General features: G+C 37.5%; 1 protein-coding gene and 1 long non-coding RNA gene across 8 annotated transcripts in view; one reads left to right on the top strand and one right to left on the bottom strand.

Annotated features, from left to right (window-relative positions):
- Window positions 1-15,556, top strand: part of LOC112641057 (uncharacterized) — a 33,554-nt gene extending 17,998 nt beyond the window's left edge. For 4 of the 6 annotated variants that reach the window (XR_007411598.1, XR_007411595.1, XR_007411596.1 and 1 more), the window contains 3 exons: window positions 5,560-6,256; window positions 7,805-7,913; window positions 10,826-15,556. This is a non-coding gene — a long non-coding RNA (uncharacterized LOC112641057). The remainder of the gene's footprint in view (window positions 1-5,559; window positions 6,257-7,804; window positions 7,914-10,825) is intronic. The other 2 variants (XR_007411594.1, XR_007411597.1) reach the window with 2 other exon arrangements.
- NEGR1 (neuronal growth regulator 1) overlaps window positions 1-20,161 on the bottom strand; it is an 813,773-nt gene that overhangs the window by 454,573 nt on the left and 339,039 nt on the right. For both annotated transcript variants that reach the window (XM_025417983.3, XM_049111800.1), the window contains exon 2: window positions 19,366-19,598. In XM_025417983.3, the coding sequence (XP_025273768.1) occupies window positions 19,366-19,598 (233 nt within the window). The remainder of the gene's footprint in view (window positions 1-19,365; window positions 19,599-20,161) is intronic.

The following is a 20,161-nucleotide window of genomic DNA, read 5'->3' as shown; positions in this document are numbered from 1 at the left end:
GTGTATATGTGTAAATAAAATAAATAAAAATAAGTAAAATTTACTATTAGATTTCATATTTTAATTACTTCATAGTAATTTCCAATTTTACTCTTTAAAGTAATTTTCCCTTTTTTTCTGACATATATTTAGCACTAATTTTAATTGTTTGATACAAATGATTCAGTGCAATTCTGTAGAGGAAATCCTTATCAGTTTGAATGGGTTTAAAAGTTCACAATAGGCCCTAATTCAAATATATCTAGCCACGTATATTTACTAAAATACAGAAGCAACCCTTTTCTACATTACATTTTCCAGTTTTATTTAGAATAGGCAAAGAAACAAAAAAGGAAGCCTGCATGATGTCACTTGTAAACTCATGGTTTTTGTGTGATATTCCTCTTTTTCCTAATTTTGGATTTCTCAATCTTAGAGATTAGATTTTGAAGAATAAGACAATATGTTAGAACTGAAAGAAGACCCAATGCCAAATGGCATGCTTTCATCAACTGATTAGAATTTTTTTCTATTCATTTTACCCTGATTTCATTTCCAATTATTTTCTTTCTAGTTGTTCAGCACTTTCTAATCTCTTATAACAAAAGAAGAGATGGCACATACACACAAAAGAAAAAAAAATAGAGCTGCTATTCCTGAATTTCATTATTTTATAGTCATTAACACATGGTTACAATCTCTGACACAAAATATTTCTCTGAAGACAAAGGAAGAAAAAACACTGATAACTAAGTACAGCCTTTGGTTTAAGCAAGACAATCAATATATTTCTGGGCATATCTCTAATCCCTCAGTTGGTATAAGCTCTTACGTGAAGAATTGATCACAATAGGAACGTTCTCTCCCATTAACATAACAAATGCTAAACTTAAAACAAAAGCATTCTAATTTGAACAATATGAGAAGATTGTGAGATATTTCAGGCCCTTGAGACCAGAGTTTATGGTCAACCCAAGAGAGGACTCACAGACAGCAAGCCTGAGTGAGAATTAACCCTTTCTGAACAAACCCACACTACCATCTGTATCCTGTAAGAAGACACTGGCAGGACACTCATGGGAATGCAGGACCCTGGGGCCAGTCTCACCACTGACAGACTTCATCCTTGACTTCAACAATCAAAATGTCAGTGCTTGTTATGTTGATACATGTTCAACCCTATCATTTCTATTTTTTTCCCTCCACTCACATTTTCTTCCACTGTATTTCACAGAAAAGGTACATGAGGCACAAGACTATTGCTGCAAATGAACAAATTAACTAGAAATACCACTTGCCTCTGGATTTCCAAAGTATATCACCAAAGTTTCCATAGGGGACCTCTCAGTAGACATGGGAATGTAAAAATAAGATTCGTAAGGAAATCTCTTCCTTTAGCTGACACCAAAAGTTTTCCCATTAATATGGTCTGTAATTAGTCTGCCATTATGCAAGTTAAAGGCCACACAATGAAACATATATACTTTTTAAATAGCTTTATTTGTCAGCCTGGGAGGTAATGGGTCTAAAATTAAAAAAAAAAAAAAAAAGATTGGCAAGAATTTCATCAATTCTAATAAAGCGCTTGGGTGGCATTTTAAGACATTTAGTTTTGACAACAAAGCCTTTTTTTGTCATTATGAAGTTGAAAAATGTCTTGGCCTATGCAGTCTCCTATGTTAGTGGTCATCTCCCCTCCAAAAGAAAAAGAAAGAAAGAAGGAAAGAAGGAAAGAAAGAAAAGAAAGAAAGAAAGAAAGAAAGAAAGAAAGAAAGAAAAGAGAAGAAAGAAAGAAAAGAACTAGAAAAAATATAGGAAGTTAGAGAAATAGGTAGCTAGTATTTATAAAGATTCTCTTTGATACCTCTATTAAATAAGAAGTTAGAGCAACACAGAAGTTGAAGCGTTTAAATAAATCACTGATCTTTTCAACTGACTATAAACATACATTAAGATCTTTTAGAAGACCTGCACTTCAAATAGTAATAGCATCATTTATTGAGTACTGACTCTGTCCAGTACTTAACATATCTCATCTTCTAATTCTTAAGGTAATTGTGTAACCTAGATTTCATAATCCACAAAGACCCAAAGGGATTAAGTGTCTTAAACCTAAAATCACACAGTTACTAAGCATGAGAGCTAAGACATATGCTCAGGTAAGGCTCCAACACATTAGCCCTTTCCACGGCCTAAACCCTGTAATAGCATCATAATTCTGGAGAAGCTATTTTTTGTTTCTTGTTTTTGTTTTTTTTACAAAACATGGTCCTAGGACCAGAGGCACACCGATCCTGACAGCATGAATTCATTATGAAAATATTTATTAAGTACAAATGAAACATATTGCCTGTCCTCATGTGCTTTACATCTTAGCCAGAAACACAAGATACATTAACTAATAATAAACTATGAAAGAAGTGAAGAGAGTCAGGACAACTGAGAGAAAGGGTGATTAACTCTAATCGGAGGGAAAGGAGAAAGTCAAGAAGGAACAAGAACCCAGTGGTGTGAAACACCGGAGTTCTTCAAGGCGGCACCTGCTGAGTAAGGGTTGTTTCATTGGGGGAAGCAGGTAGTGAAGGGTTTGCTCGTCCTTCTGGCCATACTTCTTGCCAGAGAGAGCGCTTCCAACTCTAATCATTTACTTTGAGGCCTATTATGTACTTTTTGACATTCACATAAGTCTTTGTTAATTTTATAACTGAAAAAATCAAAGTAGAAGTGAAAAACATAATGAATCTTATTAGAAACCAAGAGCCTCATATTCTTTCTTGTAACCACCAGGATTGTAAGCAATTGTCCAATTTGGTGGCAATGTTCTGGATCATCCGGAGATCCTTAAAAAAACATACCCCTTCGTCATGAAACACTGAAAATATAAAGACGACATCAGCTCAAAATATCAGAACACAGAGACTTTTCGATCCCCAATACGGAGTATCATTTCCATCAGAGAGGCTACTCCAAATGATAAGGCTAGTGTCTTATCTAAGCCATATGAAAAGTTGTCGGGCTAGACTCAAACAAGGGGGTGCCCTGGAGCCGCACGTGATGGAAAACTTTTGATTATTTCATTGATGAGAGGAGCCCAGGAAACAAAGGTAGAGGCTGGGGTAAGCTCCATGGGTATGTGTGTGCCCTCTACGTCTCTGGCCAGGTGAACGTTTCCGCCTGTATGTGATACTCGGAGACAACTGAGGACATGCTTGGCACAGTACGTGGCTACTCTTAAGTATCCTTCTGAGGATGACAGGGAATGGCAAGTACTGCAGCGAGGGGGACAAGGACAGGACTCAAATTTATGCAGCATATTAAATCAGAGTGGTAACATAACATTTGGATAGTAACGTGACATTAAATAATAAATATAAAATAAATCTAAAAATAACCCCTCTTCTTTCAGAAGGTGAGGAACCAGAAGGCTGACCCCTACCCCTATCTTAAAGAAACAAAGTAAAGGACAATTGTGCTTCGGAAATCTCTAGCTCTTCCTATTTTGATTAAAACCATATTTTAAGCCTTAGTGTGGTCCAAGAAGTTCCTGTGAATTCAAAGTGTCCAGGGATTTCATGCATTCCCTCCCTTGATCTTGATAAGGCCACACCATTTTTTTTTTACTATATGCAAATGCAAAAAGTAAGTCATATTATACTTTGGCAGCAGCCAAAGTGGATAACAAACCACACTTCAGAAAGCACAGATTGAGTTAGGTTGCCTTTAAGGGAGATCTCGCTGCTGTGTACTGCGAAGTTAAAAGAGGAACATATCATACTGTCAAAGACAAGTGGGCTGTGTGAACTGCAAGCTCAAAAGCCTCCCAGTAATCCCAACCACATGCCAAGTCTCAGAAAGTGGGGCAGGGCCTCCTTTGGAGATGGGGGGGGGGGGAGAAAAAACGCTCCAAGGTACGCAAAGCTGAAGAGCCACATGGACCTGTTCTCTGCCTTCAAACAATTGTTCAAATGCTCTGCGAGGCATCTTCATTCAGCTAAATAAATACCTTGAGACCAATTCCTATTTGTCCAGATCAGACTTAAAGTAACTATTTCCAAGAGTCTTTAGGAGGTCAGGAGCTTCAAGGGTAAATTTACTTTGAAAAATACACTTAGCTTTCCTGTTAAAAATGGTCTTTTGAAAAAAAAAAAAAAAAAAGAATACGGTTTGTTGCACCTAAAAAAAAAATGAGTATGCCAAACCTAAAAAAAAAAAAAAAAAAAATGAGTTTTCTACTTTGTGTTGTTATTCTGACATTGCATTCTCAGTCTCTCAAACCCCAATTCACTAATATACTCAAAATCTGACTCACCTCCCTTCATGTTTTTGTACGCTCAGTACAGATTATATAATGGGCAAGGACTGAAGGTCCAGTTTATTGATTAAAACCCACGGCAATGAAACATCTATTAAGTGAGGGTAACGGACTCTCATGTGGCTTAATCCACATGGAGTTTTTCCAGATGAAATGATTTTGACAGAAATCAGCTACACCGCAAGATTTAAACAAGATAACCGTATAACTAGATATAGTATAAGATGAAAATGTCCACATTCACAAGTTAAACATCTCCCCCTTCATGTCGTCCCTTCCGCTCCCCCAGGATCCATGTTAGTTCTCAGAGCTTCTTCAAGTGCGGACTCTTGTGATACTTCCCCAACTGGATTTTCTTTCTCAAGTCCTTAAACCATATCTTTGTTTCACTCAAAAAAAAAAAAAAAAAAAAAAAAAAAAAAAAAAAAAAAAAGAAAAGAAAAGAAAATCTGTTATTCTGCTTTTACTTACCCCATTTAAGTGAGTCCATATTGGTTCCCAAAGATGCAAACTGAATCATTAACGCATCAAGGTATATTATGTCACAAACTATTTGAGAAGGGCAGTCTCATAGTAATGCTAGATCGTGCTAACGTGACTATAACACAAATTCATCCAACAACAGTGCCGTGTGTGGATAAGCTGGTGACAGATGTTACCAAGTTCTCCATGGCTGACCTTCTTTTCTGGCTTCTTAATGCAAATGTCTTACCCTATTTTAGTGTCAGGAACTTTAAGAACAGGATAAAAATGACAGTTATTCTTCCCCCGGGGCGGGGCGGAGGGGGGAATATGAAAAAGTACCAAACTTTAGATATATTCTCACACGTTTTATGGTTAAAGAATCCCTCATTTTAGAGTCATATCACCTTGTTTTAGTTGGTGTAACAGCTAAACAGTCTTCAGGGTGAAAATGTTCCTCAGTAAACAAATAAACAAAAACAAAATGTCACAGCACATCAGCCAAGGATGCCCGAGTCAGAGTTTGAGGAAATTTGTTATTTAAAAATCTCAAACTGGGGCGCCCGGGGGGCTCAGTGGTTGAGCGTCTGCCTTGGGCCCAGGGCGTGACCCTGGGGTCCCGGGATCGAGTCTCACATCAGGTCCCTGCATGGAGCCTGCTTCTCCCTCTGCCTGTGTCTCTGCCTCTCTCTCTCTCTGTGTCCCATGGAAAATAAATAAAATCTTAAAAAAAAAACAACAACAAACTTCACACCTACTTTGTCAATCTTGTGACCCATTCACTCATCATTTCTTTATGTACGTAGGACTGTGTTTCAACCATGGCCAACTGCCGAGATGGTGGGACTGGATGGATGACTCCAAAGTCGCCACAGGATGCCACTCATGACCGGCACTTCCCTTCCCGTGGCAGCTTCTCAATCTGGGGAAGCTCCGAGCCGTAGCTCCCCGGGGACCCCTGCTTAAACTCTCGGCAGCTGCTCCTCTCGGCAATGAATGGCTCCAGTCAGCAGTCGAGCCCAGCAATTACAGCCTCCTACAGCTGCTCCCCAAGAGTCCCATTGCTTCTCACATGCTCAAACAACCTCCAACAGCATCTTGATCCCCCAGCAGCTGCACATTCGAGCGTTTCTTTGTCAGCACCGCTTTAAAGGATGTCTCGTGGCAATGCTCTAATGGAGCCATTCCCCCAATCTTAAGAGCTGGTCCTGTTCCCAAACAGCCCATCCCCCAACCCTCATTCCACTTTATGGAACAAGCCAATGTGGTGTCAGACTTTTAACTGCTTCCTCAGCACTTGCTGGGTCTTGAAGTAGCTGCTCATTCAGTTCTGAGTGATTTGTCCTGCACACAGAGAGGAAGTCCCATGCACTTTCCTATGGCTGACCATCACTTCCCCCATGGTAATCAAACCTCAAGCCTCTCTACCTCCCAACTACCTCACTCCGAAAGTTAGATGCGACCTCCGTCAAAAGAGGGCCACTTCCTTCATAGGCACCCTGGGTAAATATGTGTCCCAGCCCTCATCTACCCTTGGTGCACTCATTTGCCTCATGACAGTATTGTCCCACTGATTTGTATACAGTTCCTTGAAGGGAAAAACGAATCCTTATTTGTGGATATTCGTTTTCATAACGCCTACAACAATGCTGAGCATAGGGCGGATGCTTACGGAATGTGCCTAGGTTGCCTTAGAAGTGGTGTCCAAAGTTAGGTGACTGGTTTACGAGAGAAGAAGTCCCAAAGTGCTTCACTGGTTTCCCCACAAGGCACAGGGGCAGCCGTAAAAATCGAGACCCAGGATATTGTTGCACAGCTCATAGCTCCCAGGGTAAATACACAACCACAGCTCTATAGCCCCTCTTTAGGTTATTTTTCTTAAAGTTACAATCTGTGTGAATAACGAAAGACTGCCATTTCCACTCATGCCATTGTGTATTTGTAGCTCTAATATTCATTAAAGATGCAACTGAAATGTTAATGATAATTGCACCCAAAAAGCTAATAAAGAGGAGCCCAAGGCTCACATAAATGCCAGCATTTAATAATTATGCATACTTTTATCTTTTCTCCTTAATTTATCTTACTTTCTGATAATTAGTTTAGTAAATCTGAGATCCCAATGTATGCGTAATTAATTTTAAAATTTGCTTTTAAATTTGTTTTCTTTTATACTTAGGAACGAGATATAAATTTTTTTTCCAGAATATAAAGAGGTAATCATCATTATATAAAATGGTTACCTATATAGACGATAGAGCTTAAAACATACCTCTTGAGAGTATTTACAAGTAGGAAACGCTTGACATTTTAGGAAAAAAAAAAAGTCAAGATCCAGCCAGGAGAAGAGAAACCAATTTAAGTATTTCAAATAAAAGGGGTTTAATACAGTGAGTTGTTATAAAGGGCTAACAAACCAAAGCATGTAAGAGCAGAGAGACTCAGATTTGCAGCAGGGAGAAGACACTCATAACTCCTACAAACACGTACGGTTATCAGAACCCAGAGTTCGGGAGCGCTCCCGGGGAGGAGAGCCACAGCATGGGCCGGCCTTGCATGAGCTGCGCCAACGGGAGGACGGGCTGGCCAGTGGGAGCTGGAGCCCAGGAGGAGAAGGGCTCTCAGAACGCACGGCCTGCAGCCAACAGACAGGGGGGTAGCCCGACTTCCTCCTTCCTGACCTCCTGCCAGGGTCCCTTACTGGGTGAGTCCCATCAGAACCAGAGAAGGGAACAGCCTGGGAACATGCCCACGGGGTCAGCCAATTCCACTATACAGGGCACAGCAGAAGAGGTACAAAGCATGACTCTGAAATCAATAGGGCAAAAGTGACTACCGCTGTACCTTTTCCTTAATTTTAGGTAGTAATTAGCTTTCCCAAAAAATGTAGAATCCTAATTATTGTAGCTCAAAATGTATACCTAACAAGGTATACCTAACATTGGTATACACCGATCATATCTTTTCACGTGAAATTTGTCCACTGGAAGGAAAAATCATCAATTTTATTAATATTTTACAACTAACTCTGTTATCTATATTCTTCAACAGACGTCACTGGGAATCAATAGTGAGACCAATCTCAATTACGTCCTAATTCAAAAAAGGAAAGAGGAAGGGATCTGCCTATACATGATTGGTTCATTGGAGTAGGAAGACGGTAAGATTTATTAAATATCTACTCTGAATCAGACAGAGGATTTGTTCACATGCCTAATTGTGTTTTTTTTAAAAAAAATTTCATAGCAAGCCGGAGCGTTAGGTATTATTTTTTACTTCTCAGAGAATGAGAATGAGTTGTAGAAAGATGGAGACACTTAAGTTCATCTACTTTATACATATCAGAGCAGGCTGCCGCCTGCGGTCCATCTAATACGTACGCCACACTAAACTACTTAGGAGAACGCTGGTATTAACTAGATTCAAAGGGAGAAATAGCCCAAATCATTATTGAATGAGAAAAAAAAAATCTGGAGGAATTTTTTCGGGTCACTAGCTAGCTTCTACTCCTAAGGAACTTCACTCAGCCGCTCTACTGTGTCTACAGCATTTATTTTAGGCCCAAGTACTTGCCAGCCCCTGTTCCATTCACTAAGGGTTAGGCAATAAGATGAACGAGATTTATAGTTTCATGGAGCTTATCACAATCTGCCACACATTGGGGAATTAAAGCACATCTCTCTCTATCTTTTCTCTTAGTTTAGTAGTATCTCATTCTGGGGTGATTTTTACCCCAGCAAGGTCCTGAGATATTGTGGGGTGTCACAATCAGGAAATGCTACTGGTGTCTCTGGTGTTGAGGCCAGTATTCTAAGTCCATTCAGGCTACTATCACGAAATATCATTAACAGAGTGGTTTATAAACAGCAGACATTTATTTCTCCTCGTTCTGGGGGTTGAGAAGTCCAAGATCGTGACGTCACCAGATTCAACGTCTGATGGGGACCCATTTCCTAGATGGCCAAATTTTCATTTTTACAGCCTCACATGGTGTGGAAGGGCGAGCGGTCACTGCAGGGGTCTCTTGTGTAAGGGCACTAATCACTTTCATGAGGTTTCCACCCTCGTGACCTAAGCTCCTCCTGAAGATTCCACCTCTAAATACCATCACGTTGGGCACTAGGTTTGGGGGCATACAATCTTTAGCAGCCAGGACTGCTCCTAAACATACTACAATACACAGTCATTCCCACCCCCTCCAACACACACACACACACACACACACACACACACACACACTATGGTCCAAAATGTCAATAGTGCAAAGGTTGAGAAATCCTGTTCGAGGTGTATAAGAAGTTGTCTTTATTTTTGAATGTGTGTGTGCACTGGTTTTCTATTTGCTGCCATAAATTACTACCAACTAAGAAGCTTAAAATGCATTTTCTTTTTGGGGGAAAATTTTATTTATTTGTTTGAGAGAGAAAATGAGAGAGAGATAAAGAGAAAAAGAAAGAAAGGGATTGCACGAGTTGGGGGAGAAGGGGAGTGATAGGGGAGAGAGAGAAGCAGACTCCCCACTGAGCAGAGGCTCCATCCCAGGACCCTGAGGTCATGACCTGAGCCAAAGGCAGATGCTTAACTGACTGAGCCATCCAGGCGCCCCTTAAAATAAATTTATCTTTAAACAAATTGGTCTTACAGTTCTATATGTTAGATGTTATAAGTCTCTCCCAGCAAAAATCAAAGTATTGCCAGGCCTGCATTCTCTTCTGGAGTCTTTACTGGAGAATCCATTCCCTTACCTTGTTCTGCTTCTAGAGGCTACCCATATTGCTCAAGTCATGATCTTCTATCTTTGACACCAGTAAAGGCACGTCCAGTCCTCCTTCTATCAATTGCCCTGACCTACTTCCCTAGTCATATATCCCTCTGATTCTCCTCTGCCTTCCTCTCCCACTATTAAGGGGCCTAGTGGCTTCATCTGGTCCACCTGGGTAATCCCAGATACCATCCCCATTTTCAGGTTAGGTGGTTTGCATACTTATTTCCTTTTTGCCATGTAATCTAACATATTCGCTGGTTCCAGAAATGAGGACATGGTCATCTCTAGGGACCCTTCTGTGTAGCATAAGGAAGAACACATGTGCAACTTTTAGCAAAGTTATTTGCACAGACTTGGTACTGAATTGAAGTGAGACCACCCAAGTATTTTTTTTTTAATTAAGCTGAATGAATCCTAGATGTCCCTTTAAAATGATTACCTTTAAATGAAAAGGTCATAAGCAAAGGGAAAACAATATACACGTCTTGCCTAATTCAAATAGCTCTGAAATCTGTCCCTCCTTAACTCTTCAATATGTCATTTAAAAATGTGTCCATCCACCAACTGGCTCAAATCAAAACCCTAAAATAATGAGTGAAATATCTGAGAGGAAATTCAAATTGTGTTATTCTTATTGCTTTTAAAAAGTTAACCTCTTACTTGGTCTGACAAGGAACCCTTGGCTATTATCTTAGTAGCTAACTCTGTCTCATATATATATATATATTTTTCTCAAAATAACACTGCTCTATATATAGATTCATAAATTATGAATCTATATATATTCATAAAATGCTGGTATCCCATTTATTATTTTTTCACTACAAAATGCAATCACTATTCTGCACTTGTAAAAACATGGGGATTAGCAGAGGATAAAGATGCTATGACCTGGAATGGAAATAAGCAACCTAAGTCATGAATGCCTAACTAATCCTTTTAATTTAAAATTTTTCCTGTTATGTCAGCATTCCTGATGTTATGCCCTAAAGATAGCATCAATACATTAAGTCACAGCTTAAGCGAAGTGACTGGCATGAAGCCAGGGAGAAAGAAGTATGTACGTGCATACAACCAATAAATGGCTATTGAGTCCCTAACATTTGTCAGGCACTTTCCTGGATATTTAGGAGTAAAAAAAAAAAAAAAAAAAAAAAAAAAAAAAGGATTAAGACTCAGCCCTCCCTACAAGGAGTTCACTGGGGTTCTTAATGGGAGTCCACACGCAGATTGATGGGGTTCACGTGCATCCTGCTCACATAAAGTAGTCAGTAAAATGTTAACGGTATATATATTTTTTCTCCCAGGTGTACAAGTTTCATCAGATTTTCAAGTGGGTTTGTGACCACAAAAAAATGTGTAAGGACCACTGGTCTGGATGCAAGACAAGTGTGGGTGAGGAAGTTCTGACAGCTTATGCTGAAGGGATGGGGAGGTAAGTGGTGTGGGGCAGAGAGACGCGAGGACATGGAGCCACTCTACGATTCTGCAAACTGAACTTTGCCACCAGGCTTCACTATGCCTATCTTCCTCTTGGCCCTACACATAATTAATTCTTATTGTTCTGCTGCAAATCATAAGATGTAAAACAATAGCATTCAGAGATCCAAATTTTCTACTCTGCTAAGTTTGACATATCTAAGGGTTCTAAAGGGGTATGCCATTTAGAATTTAGTTAATGGAAACAGCAAAATCCTAATTATCTTGGCAGTAATTTCTTAACTATCCACATAATTTGGGGGAAGTAAACAGTAAAATTATTTCGTAGATCAAATCGTATTGCAATGACTTCCAAGAAGACAAATTATTTCACCAGGCTCTCATTTTATTTGCAGGGTTTCTCAAAATAAGCAGACCAGCTAAAGCTTGGTAATCTTTTATTTATAGAGAGATTTTCATACTGATAGTGTACATTGCATTGGGATTTGACACATAGTTATTTTCTTTGTTTTTTAGGGGAAAAAATAAAGATACTCCAAGATAGGCAACAAATGCAGGTATTCTGAAATTTAACAACAAAACAACTCAGAATTACAACCGAGAAAATAAAAATGTCATCAGTCTGAGCTTTTAGATACTTAACCAAAATACGTGTTTCAAGAAGTAGAATAAATATCCATTAATTGTTGAAGGGACTTTTAAAGGGCAGCAGATCTTGCTTAGAGGGTTAGTTCCTTTAAAATATTATCACATTGTATTTTGAACAGTGTGGTAAAAAAAAAAAGAAAAAAGCAAGTACTGCTTTACTGAGTCTTAAAATGAGTGATAAATATTGTCCTACTTCTTATACATCCGTTCTTATATATCCTTTTAATTACTATTTGCCGATGTGATTCAAAACTTAAAAGCAAGGACAAAGCATGTCAGAGCAGAGTTTCTTTTCAACAGGACGGGCTACAAACTATTCAACCCTTTGATTTCATTGCCCCTATCCAGCCACACCTCAAAAAATGATCCAACTCATGAGCAAATCAGAAGTACCGAAGAAGAACCTTCCTTGTCACAACTCACTAGTAAGCAAAGATGCTTATTTAAATTCCAATATTATCCTTCTTGCTCCAATTATGAAGCTCAGCAGTTTTCATGAAAGTTCCTTCTATAGAAAAAGGGATGATTCAGATGGAAGCCAACAGTGTGCAATATCTATCAATATTACTTTTTTTTCTCTTTCTCATTTCTCTCTCATTCACAAATGACAGCCTATTGAAAGTTTATCAGAAATACCATCAACTTACTCATTCCTTCTATGTACAGGAAGCGGTACATTATGGATTTTTGCACCGTTTTGATGTATAAAACTGTTCTAATATAGGATCTTGTATTGACTGTACATAAAACTTCATGTACTAATTTGTGGCCAGGAAAAGGGGATTACTAACCTCACTGAGAAAATCTTTTTCAAAGAAAAATATTATTTCATTGGAATTTACCTTCTCTTTACCTTTATTTTACTTCAATTACAGAAAAATCACAGCCAATAACCTTTTCTAAAGACTATAAAAGAAAAAAAGAATATTTAGAAGAGAAGAAAGTGTCTATTCTGGAAGAAGTGCCATTATTCAAATGAGAATTTCACTAAAAAATAGCTCAATTAACCTTATTTTTCATGGACTCTAATAGTCAAACCAATAACCGAATCAATGTCGATACACTCATAGGTAGAAGTAAGGTAAAGATTTCCTAGAAGCTGGCCTGATACACACTGCCAACTGCCATGTAACCACAATGATTCCAGCTGGACTGGAATCTCTGAAAAAAAAAAAAACTGAAAATAACCACCAGAAACAATGCATTATTTAAAAAAAAAATTACTGTGTTAATGTGCACTGCCTAAAAAAGCCTATTCACATAAATCCAGATGAGCAGACCAGAGTTTGTGAAGGTATTCTTGAGGGAACAATTTTATTGAAGTCTACATCCCAAATGATACCCAAAGGACTTATTTTTTTCCAAAGTTTCACAAATTAGGCAAAATTGTTCTAACTGTTTAGATTCCACATCATTATCTATCTGAACATCAATAAATACTACCTCATGTATGTCAATATAAGTACTTCGCATTGCATGAAGAACCAGGGGAATACAATGACAGTCCAGTTAAATAATAAGGTATATGCTCCAAAATGCGTATAAGTTATTTTTCTATAAATTGCAAATCTGGACATTTTAAACCAATAGAAATAGAAAAAGGCATATTTTTAGGTATGGCTCCCTCATTACTACTAGACTAATAGACCCTTATTTACATCATTTATTCAACTTTTGACCCAGTGATCAGTTATCAGATATTCATTAGTCTGAGTGAGCTCTGTGTATTTTGGCTCCTCTTAGCTCTCACCATAATGAGAAGTGGGGCAAGCAAAGAATGATTTATGGTAGAACAAGTAGGAATTCCCTGTAGAGGGATCGAGAATGAGTATGTACACCCCATCCATGTAAGTTTTATATTAATAATTTGATATTAATTAATTTTAGAGAGTGAACTATGTTTTCTTATAGGTAGATAATATACATTTATTATCACATATAAGGTGAACTTAGAAATATGTCTGATATATAGTTAATACATTAATGATATGGATTGTGTACAAGACACTAATATTATTTTTGGGAAATATTCCTCTTAATTTCTCCCTTAAAAAACCAAAACCAAAAAATGACCTCATGGATTCAGAGATGATAACTGTGGTTGCCAACAGCAAGATAATGTGGGGAATGACAAAATGGGTGAGGGGGGGTTAAAGGTACAAATGTCCAGCTATAAAACAAAGTAAGTCATGGGGATAGAATGCCCATCATGAGGACTACAGTTAATAATATTGTGGTACATACTTTAAAGTTGTTAAGTGAATAGATCTTAAAAGTTCTCAACCATAAAAAAAAAATGTATAAAGTGTGGTGATGGGTGTTTACCAGACTTATTGTGGTGATCATTTCACAATATGTACAAATATTGACTCATTGTACATGGCATGCCTGAAAATAACATAATGTTCTATGTCAATTCTATGTAGTATTTTTTAAAGACTATCTTTTATAACTATTTTATCTTGTATGTATACAGGGAATGAAGTTACCTTCCCTAAAGCTAAAGGTTCTTCAGATGGGATAATGAAACATCATGATTGTAAGGATCATTTTTATTTCAGGTGGCTCATTATTTGTTTCTATGTTAAAACTATAAAGGGTATAGATTTTGGGTCTTTTCTTTGCATTTGACAGCACGTCCAAAGTTGGGTTCCTATGTATAATCTTAATCTCCCCAACAAGTATAAAAGGAGCTTAAACAAAACTGAGTGGCAGGCAGTCTGCCGGCCTTGTCCTGAGCTGTTACTGCATTCAAGCAATGACTATTTTGACATGTGTCGATTCTGTAAGGCTTTTCCCAGTGCTGACAATTTTTCTTTGGTTTCATTTTGTAGCTTATTGAAAAGATTTTAATGTTTACTGTTGCAGAACACCAACTTGAATTTTCTAATGCATGTGGTATTTTGACATGCTTTTTTGACCATCATAGCTTGTGGGTCTTTCAAGGAAGGCAGGTCTATGATCTGTGATGCTGTGTTATTGCCCATCAGTTCAACCTGGAGCAGAAGTGTGGTGTCTTTCTCTTCCGCCATGTACCTTGTCAAGGCCTTAATATTCATAAAACGAATGTTAACAATATACTAAAGTGTGCTGCACTTTAAAGAATACAGCTCTATAATTGTGGCCACATGGAATAATTGCTCTCCAGATACTCATTGGCAGGTCTAATCTTGAAATATCTGTACCTGAATTCCTTTTCAAAGACCCACTGAGAGAAATAATATTTGTTGAAGTTTGACTAAGAAAGGACAGGTCCTAACATTTACTTACAGATTTAGGTAATAATCAAAAAGCTATCTTCCTGTTATTGAACTGGCATCTTTGTGAATTTACTTTCAGGTTTTTAATTTTTTTCTTTACTCCCCTGCACTTTGGGTTATATTAAGAGGTGCTATAAAGAACAGGTCTCCCAATGAGTGCGGGGAGTACCGTACAGCTACTGTTGAGATGGCCCTTACAGCTCACAGTGCTTCTCTGGGCTGATTCACAGTAGAGATGCTGCTCCGTCTTGAGTGACAGGACCAGGATACTAAGAAATGTAAGTGTTAACTTTGTGGATCATGGAATAAATAATTAATCCTGTTTCTCTCCATGTACTGGCTGCTACAAATCTTAGAGCTAACTTGACTCCCCCCACTCTCCGAGCTCGAAAATTACTTAGAAATCACGACGTAACTTTTATGTTCTAACCTCACCACGGACTGCATCCCACTCTGCTTTGTTATCATTGCCTCCAATTTCTTCTATTTATCCTGGTGTACTAACTACTTCTTTATAAGCCTCTTTAAATCCTTTCCGATGTAAAAACAGAATGTTAATAATAAATGGTGTTTGAATGTGTTGTCTTTCTCTTTTACAAAGGCCTTCTCCAAACAATGACTAAGCCAGAGACAAGGGGCTAATAACACTGTCATAGTTTGGGATCTTTGGGAAGCAGACACTGACATGAGAAGGAGTCTACAATGCAGGGTATTTATTAGGGAATACCCCTATGTAAATCCTTGGAGAAGGAAGAGGAATGAGATAGGACGGAAGAGAGCAAAAAGTTCAGCAGTAGAGCTGGTCCACTGTTGTGAGTCGAAATGACTCATCAGAGTTATCCGACTTTGGGCTGAAAGGGAGGGGCCTCTCTCTCGTTTCCTCTCTCTCTTTTTAAGATTTCATTTATTTATTCATGAGAATCTCAATGTTGCCGTCTGTTGAAAACACTCCCAGCAGCTAGAAAACCAAACCCATCCCTGGAAAGGGAAGCGCGCCAAACCCTCGATCACTGATACTCTAGGTAAGCCAGACAGGCTGAGAAAATAGGAACGACCTGGGGAAGTTAACTTAAACACCTTAAGAAGTTATTTTGGTCACAGAGTCATGTGTGCCGGGCAAATCTTTGACTCTACAATTATTACCTCACTTTCTGCCCATGTACATCTTAGTGGATCATCTGTCCATAGTCTCACAAAGCTGTAGTCAAGGTATTCTCGGGGGCTATTAGGTCTTTGTGTGTTTAATACACAGTATCTCTGAGTGTCTACTTTGTGCTATAAACAACCTAGACCTCAGACATGGACTCAAAGTAGAAGCCATCTCTATCATATTCTCAAGTGTGCAGTATTTACGTTCCACGATCCCTGTTATTGCAGGATTGTTAATAGGCAGCCCTGGCTTCATAGCTAGCCCTCCAGCCCTGGATGCTCTCACACTCATGAACAAGAAATGTTACTCTTAGTAAATGCTGTACCACATTATTTAAAACACTGGAAATTTAGGTCACTTCATTTATCATGGTATATTATATATAGGTAATGAAAACGTTATTTTCTCATTGAGTCTATTTCTAAGCCCTTGAAATGAAACTCCAGTTCTACATATTCTTCACATTTCATCATTATATATATTGTTCTGCTAAATTGGTAAGTGCAAAAAATAAGAGAACATACTTGCAGCATATATACTGAAAGGTACTACTATGTCAAACTTAGTTTGCATTGTGTTCATTGCAAGTGTCACACAAGTATTATGGAATATTTTTCATTTTTTAACCTAGAAAACATTTTTTTTCCCCTTGCAAATCATCTGTGGCTTTTTGTTTGTTCATTTGTTTGTTTGTTTTTGTTTGGCTTGGTTGTTTTATTTTTTGTTTTTATTTGTTGTTTTTTTTGGTGGTTGTTGTTGTTATCATCATCTTTTTTGTTTTTCATTGGCATGCACCATTTGATCTTCTAACCCAAGTCTTGCTCTTTCAGATGAGAAAACTAGAGTTTAGAGAGGCTTGATAATTACCCATCCATGAGAGAAAATTCAGAATTGGAATCCAGGTTTTCCAACTTCTACTTCAGTATTTTTCCCCCATTATTCCAACCATTGGTATTAAAAGCTTTAAGAAATCAAAGCACCAACAAATTTCCAGTGCACAATGTCTGTGTTAGCAAGATATCCCTTCTATTATCCCCTTTCTCAAATGATTTCTTTAAATAGCTTCCTTGAGTATAGAGTTGCAACAATTAAAGACAAGCTTTGTTTTTACTACCCATGCATGTGTTTGACATCAGTGATTAATACAATCTTCTCTCAGTTGCTAAATTTCTTTATCCTGGTGAATAAAGACCTGACAAATTGTTAGGCAAAGAGCGTACACTTCAAAACTATTGAGATATACCTGAGTATCAGACAACCTAGGAAATATAAAGACCGAAGAGATGTGCACATCAGCTTATTTTCATTCATCAAGAGGAAATGTAGCTTAAGTGGAGTTGACTTTTTGTGACATTTGCTTAGTTCTTGAATTGACTGACAAGCCTATTAATGTATTCCCTGAACTTTATTAATGTAATTGGAAAACGGCCCACATGTCAATCAACTTCTAATAAGTAATTATGTTCATAAATACTGTAAAATTATTAGCTTTTAATTTGACCCAAACACATACTTTCAAAAGAGTAACATGAATTTTCTTTTTCTAGAAGAACAAAATATTATAGTGATAAAACATTCAGTAAGTATGTTCCTACGATGCACTTCCTAAAATGGAGTTCAAAAGTTCACCATCACCAAATGGCCAACAAAAAAGAATGCCATAGGAAGGCGTGTAAGGGTTTTAAAAATCTGGACAATGTCAAACAATTTATGTAGCATAAAGTTATAAAGACATGCTATGAAATTAATATGTGCCTGCCCATGGCTCATATATCCATATATCCCATAGTCTGGTTTAAAAATATAAGCCTACTATGGAACAAGACACAATGGGCAAAAGAAAAGAGGACATATTTAGTGTCCAGAAATACATCATTTAAATGTATCAGAAGCAAAGCATCTATATCTCTAGTGACTCAAATATAATTATATCCAAGTGTATTTTTCTCATCCAATAAAAATCTTTCATAGTCTTTGAGCTAGAGAGTCAAGTCAAAGGGCACAGACTAAACAAGAGAACAAAATTAGGCCTGGATAACAGAAGAAATGTGTTTTTGACTTGTAATCCCATGCCAGTTTCTGAAGCTGGACAAACTCTCCTGCCCTCTAGATTCCCTGGTAATCTCTGAATAAAGATAGACTTCTGTAAAAACTTTATTATATTCTCATAAGAACATCACTGCGGTGTGCAATGGTCTGTAATAAGAAAAACCACTGGGGAAATTCCTGGACTTATTGTTTACCTTATACTTACCTCCCTAAAGTTAATTATTTAATTAATATATTTAAACTTCATCAAAGAGTTAAAATATTTACCTTATAACTGAAGCTGTATTTGAATCCAGGTTTGCCTTTATATAAGGAAATAAAGCTCCAGATGTGAGTTAATAAAGTTCCAGATGTAAGCCATGTACCTAAATTAATTTTTGAAGGGTAAACTCAGAGATAAAACAACTAGCTTGCTCACTCAGCTTTCTTATTAGGAATAAAACATGCACTCCCCGGCACCACATTATCATATAATTTGTTATTAATTTTACTTAGAAATGCTACGATGTCGTTTTGAGATCCACAGCATAATATTTCTATGCAACCACCACATGATTAATCTGTAAAGCACAAGGAAATAATGTAAAAGGGCAAGAATATACATTTTCTATTCTACTAGCATTATAATTGCATTTTTCTTGAGAAGTATTTATATTGGGGATAAATATGCTCTTACATTTTAGTATTCAGGAAAAATAAAATAACTTGATGATTCTGTTCGTATTTGGAGATTGTAAGTTAGCTAGAATGATTTATGATCTACTGAAAGTAAATCAAAGTATAAAGCATTGTGTACCATATTTTTTGAATTACTCTGTATTTAAATAAAGTAATTCTAGAAGGCTGTTTCTTTCCATTGTGACTCGAATCAAAGTAAGCAGAATTTGGATTGAGACAGAGTGTTGGAAATCTGCAGGATTACTTTTAAAGAGCTACTATATATATTTCAAAAAGTTCAAATATTTTAACGAATCCATGATGGGTTATCAAACATTAATTTTAATGTATCAATCATGGGTTCTCAAAGATTTATTGAAGGGGTGACTCAAAGAAAGATACTAAGTGAAGCATACATACAAAGAAATCATAATGTGGTGTTAATGGATAATTTTTGATCTTGGCAAGTGGGGATTTGCATGTCTATAATAGCCGTTGCACTTAATGGAATCCAGGAACATAAATCCCTGAAGACAATGACAACGTACCTTTCAACACTGTCAGTTACTTCTGAGTCATTCTGATACCCAAATATTGAACATTGTTTAGTCCTTCACAGTATAGCAGTTTCAGAAATGCATACCTTGCACAGTTAGATGCACCTGCATTGTCCTCGGCGTATGTTGAGTCTGAACAGAACACGTGTAGGGGCCATCGTCTGTCACGTCCACATTCTGTATCTGGAGGCTGTAGTCCCTTTTATTCAATGTTGAAATTGAAACCCGAGGATCCACTGACCATTTATCACCTCCAGCAAAAATAATACTTGACCGGTTCAGCCAGGCACCCTTTGAAGCTCCATCTTCCAAATAACACCTACAAATTACCAGGGATAGAACACTATTAATCAAAATGAAAATGGAAGACAACATTATCTTTTTTTTTTTTTTGACAACATTATCTTTGTTCCGAGTACATTTCCATATGCTGAATTATAGCACTGCATCCGACGCAAACATCGGACAGAAATGCAGAAAATGCGAACATATGAACACACCGCTACATCTTCCATTCCCAACGCAACTGTGAAACAATACGTATATACAGTTTTGTGCTGTTTTAAATATGTGTGTGGGATGTGTGTGTGTGTGTGTATGTGCGTTTTAACTTGAAGCCAGTCAAAACCCTTTTTTGTTCTGTCTGGATGACAAGTAAATTTAAATAAAGTTAAATTCATTCAAATAACCATATTCAACACTAAAACGTTTTTCCTCTGGAATTAGAAGTAGGAAAGGTCAATGAGTTGGCTTGTTTTAACCACATCCAATTCTAATACAGTGGACCAGATACTAGATAGAAAGCAGAGAATAGAGAACCATACCATGTTTATTTTTTAAATTATGCCTTTAAAGAGTGGTAAGCCTGTGCACTGAAACTAT

The sequence above is a fragment of the Canis lupus genome, chromosome 6, assembly GCF_003254725.2.
Source record: "Canis lupus dingo isolate Sandy chromosome 6, ASM325472v2, whole genome shotgun sequence".
NCBI classification, from domain to species: Eukaryota; Metazoa; Chordata; class Mammalia; order Carnivora; family Canidae; genus Canis; species Canis lupus.
This window is presented reverse-complemented; position numbering and strand designations above follow the sequence as displayed.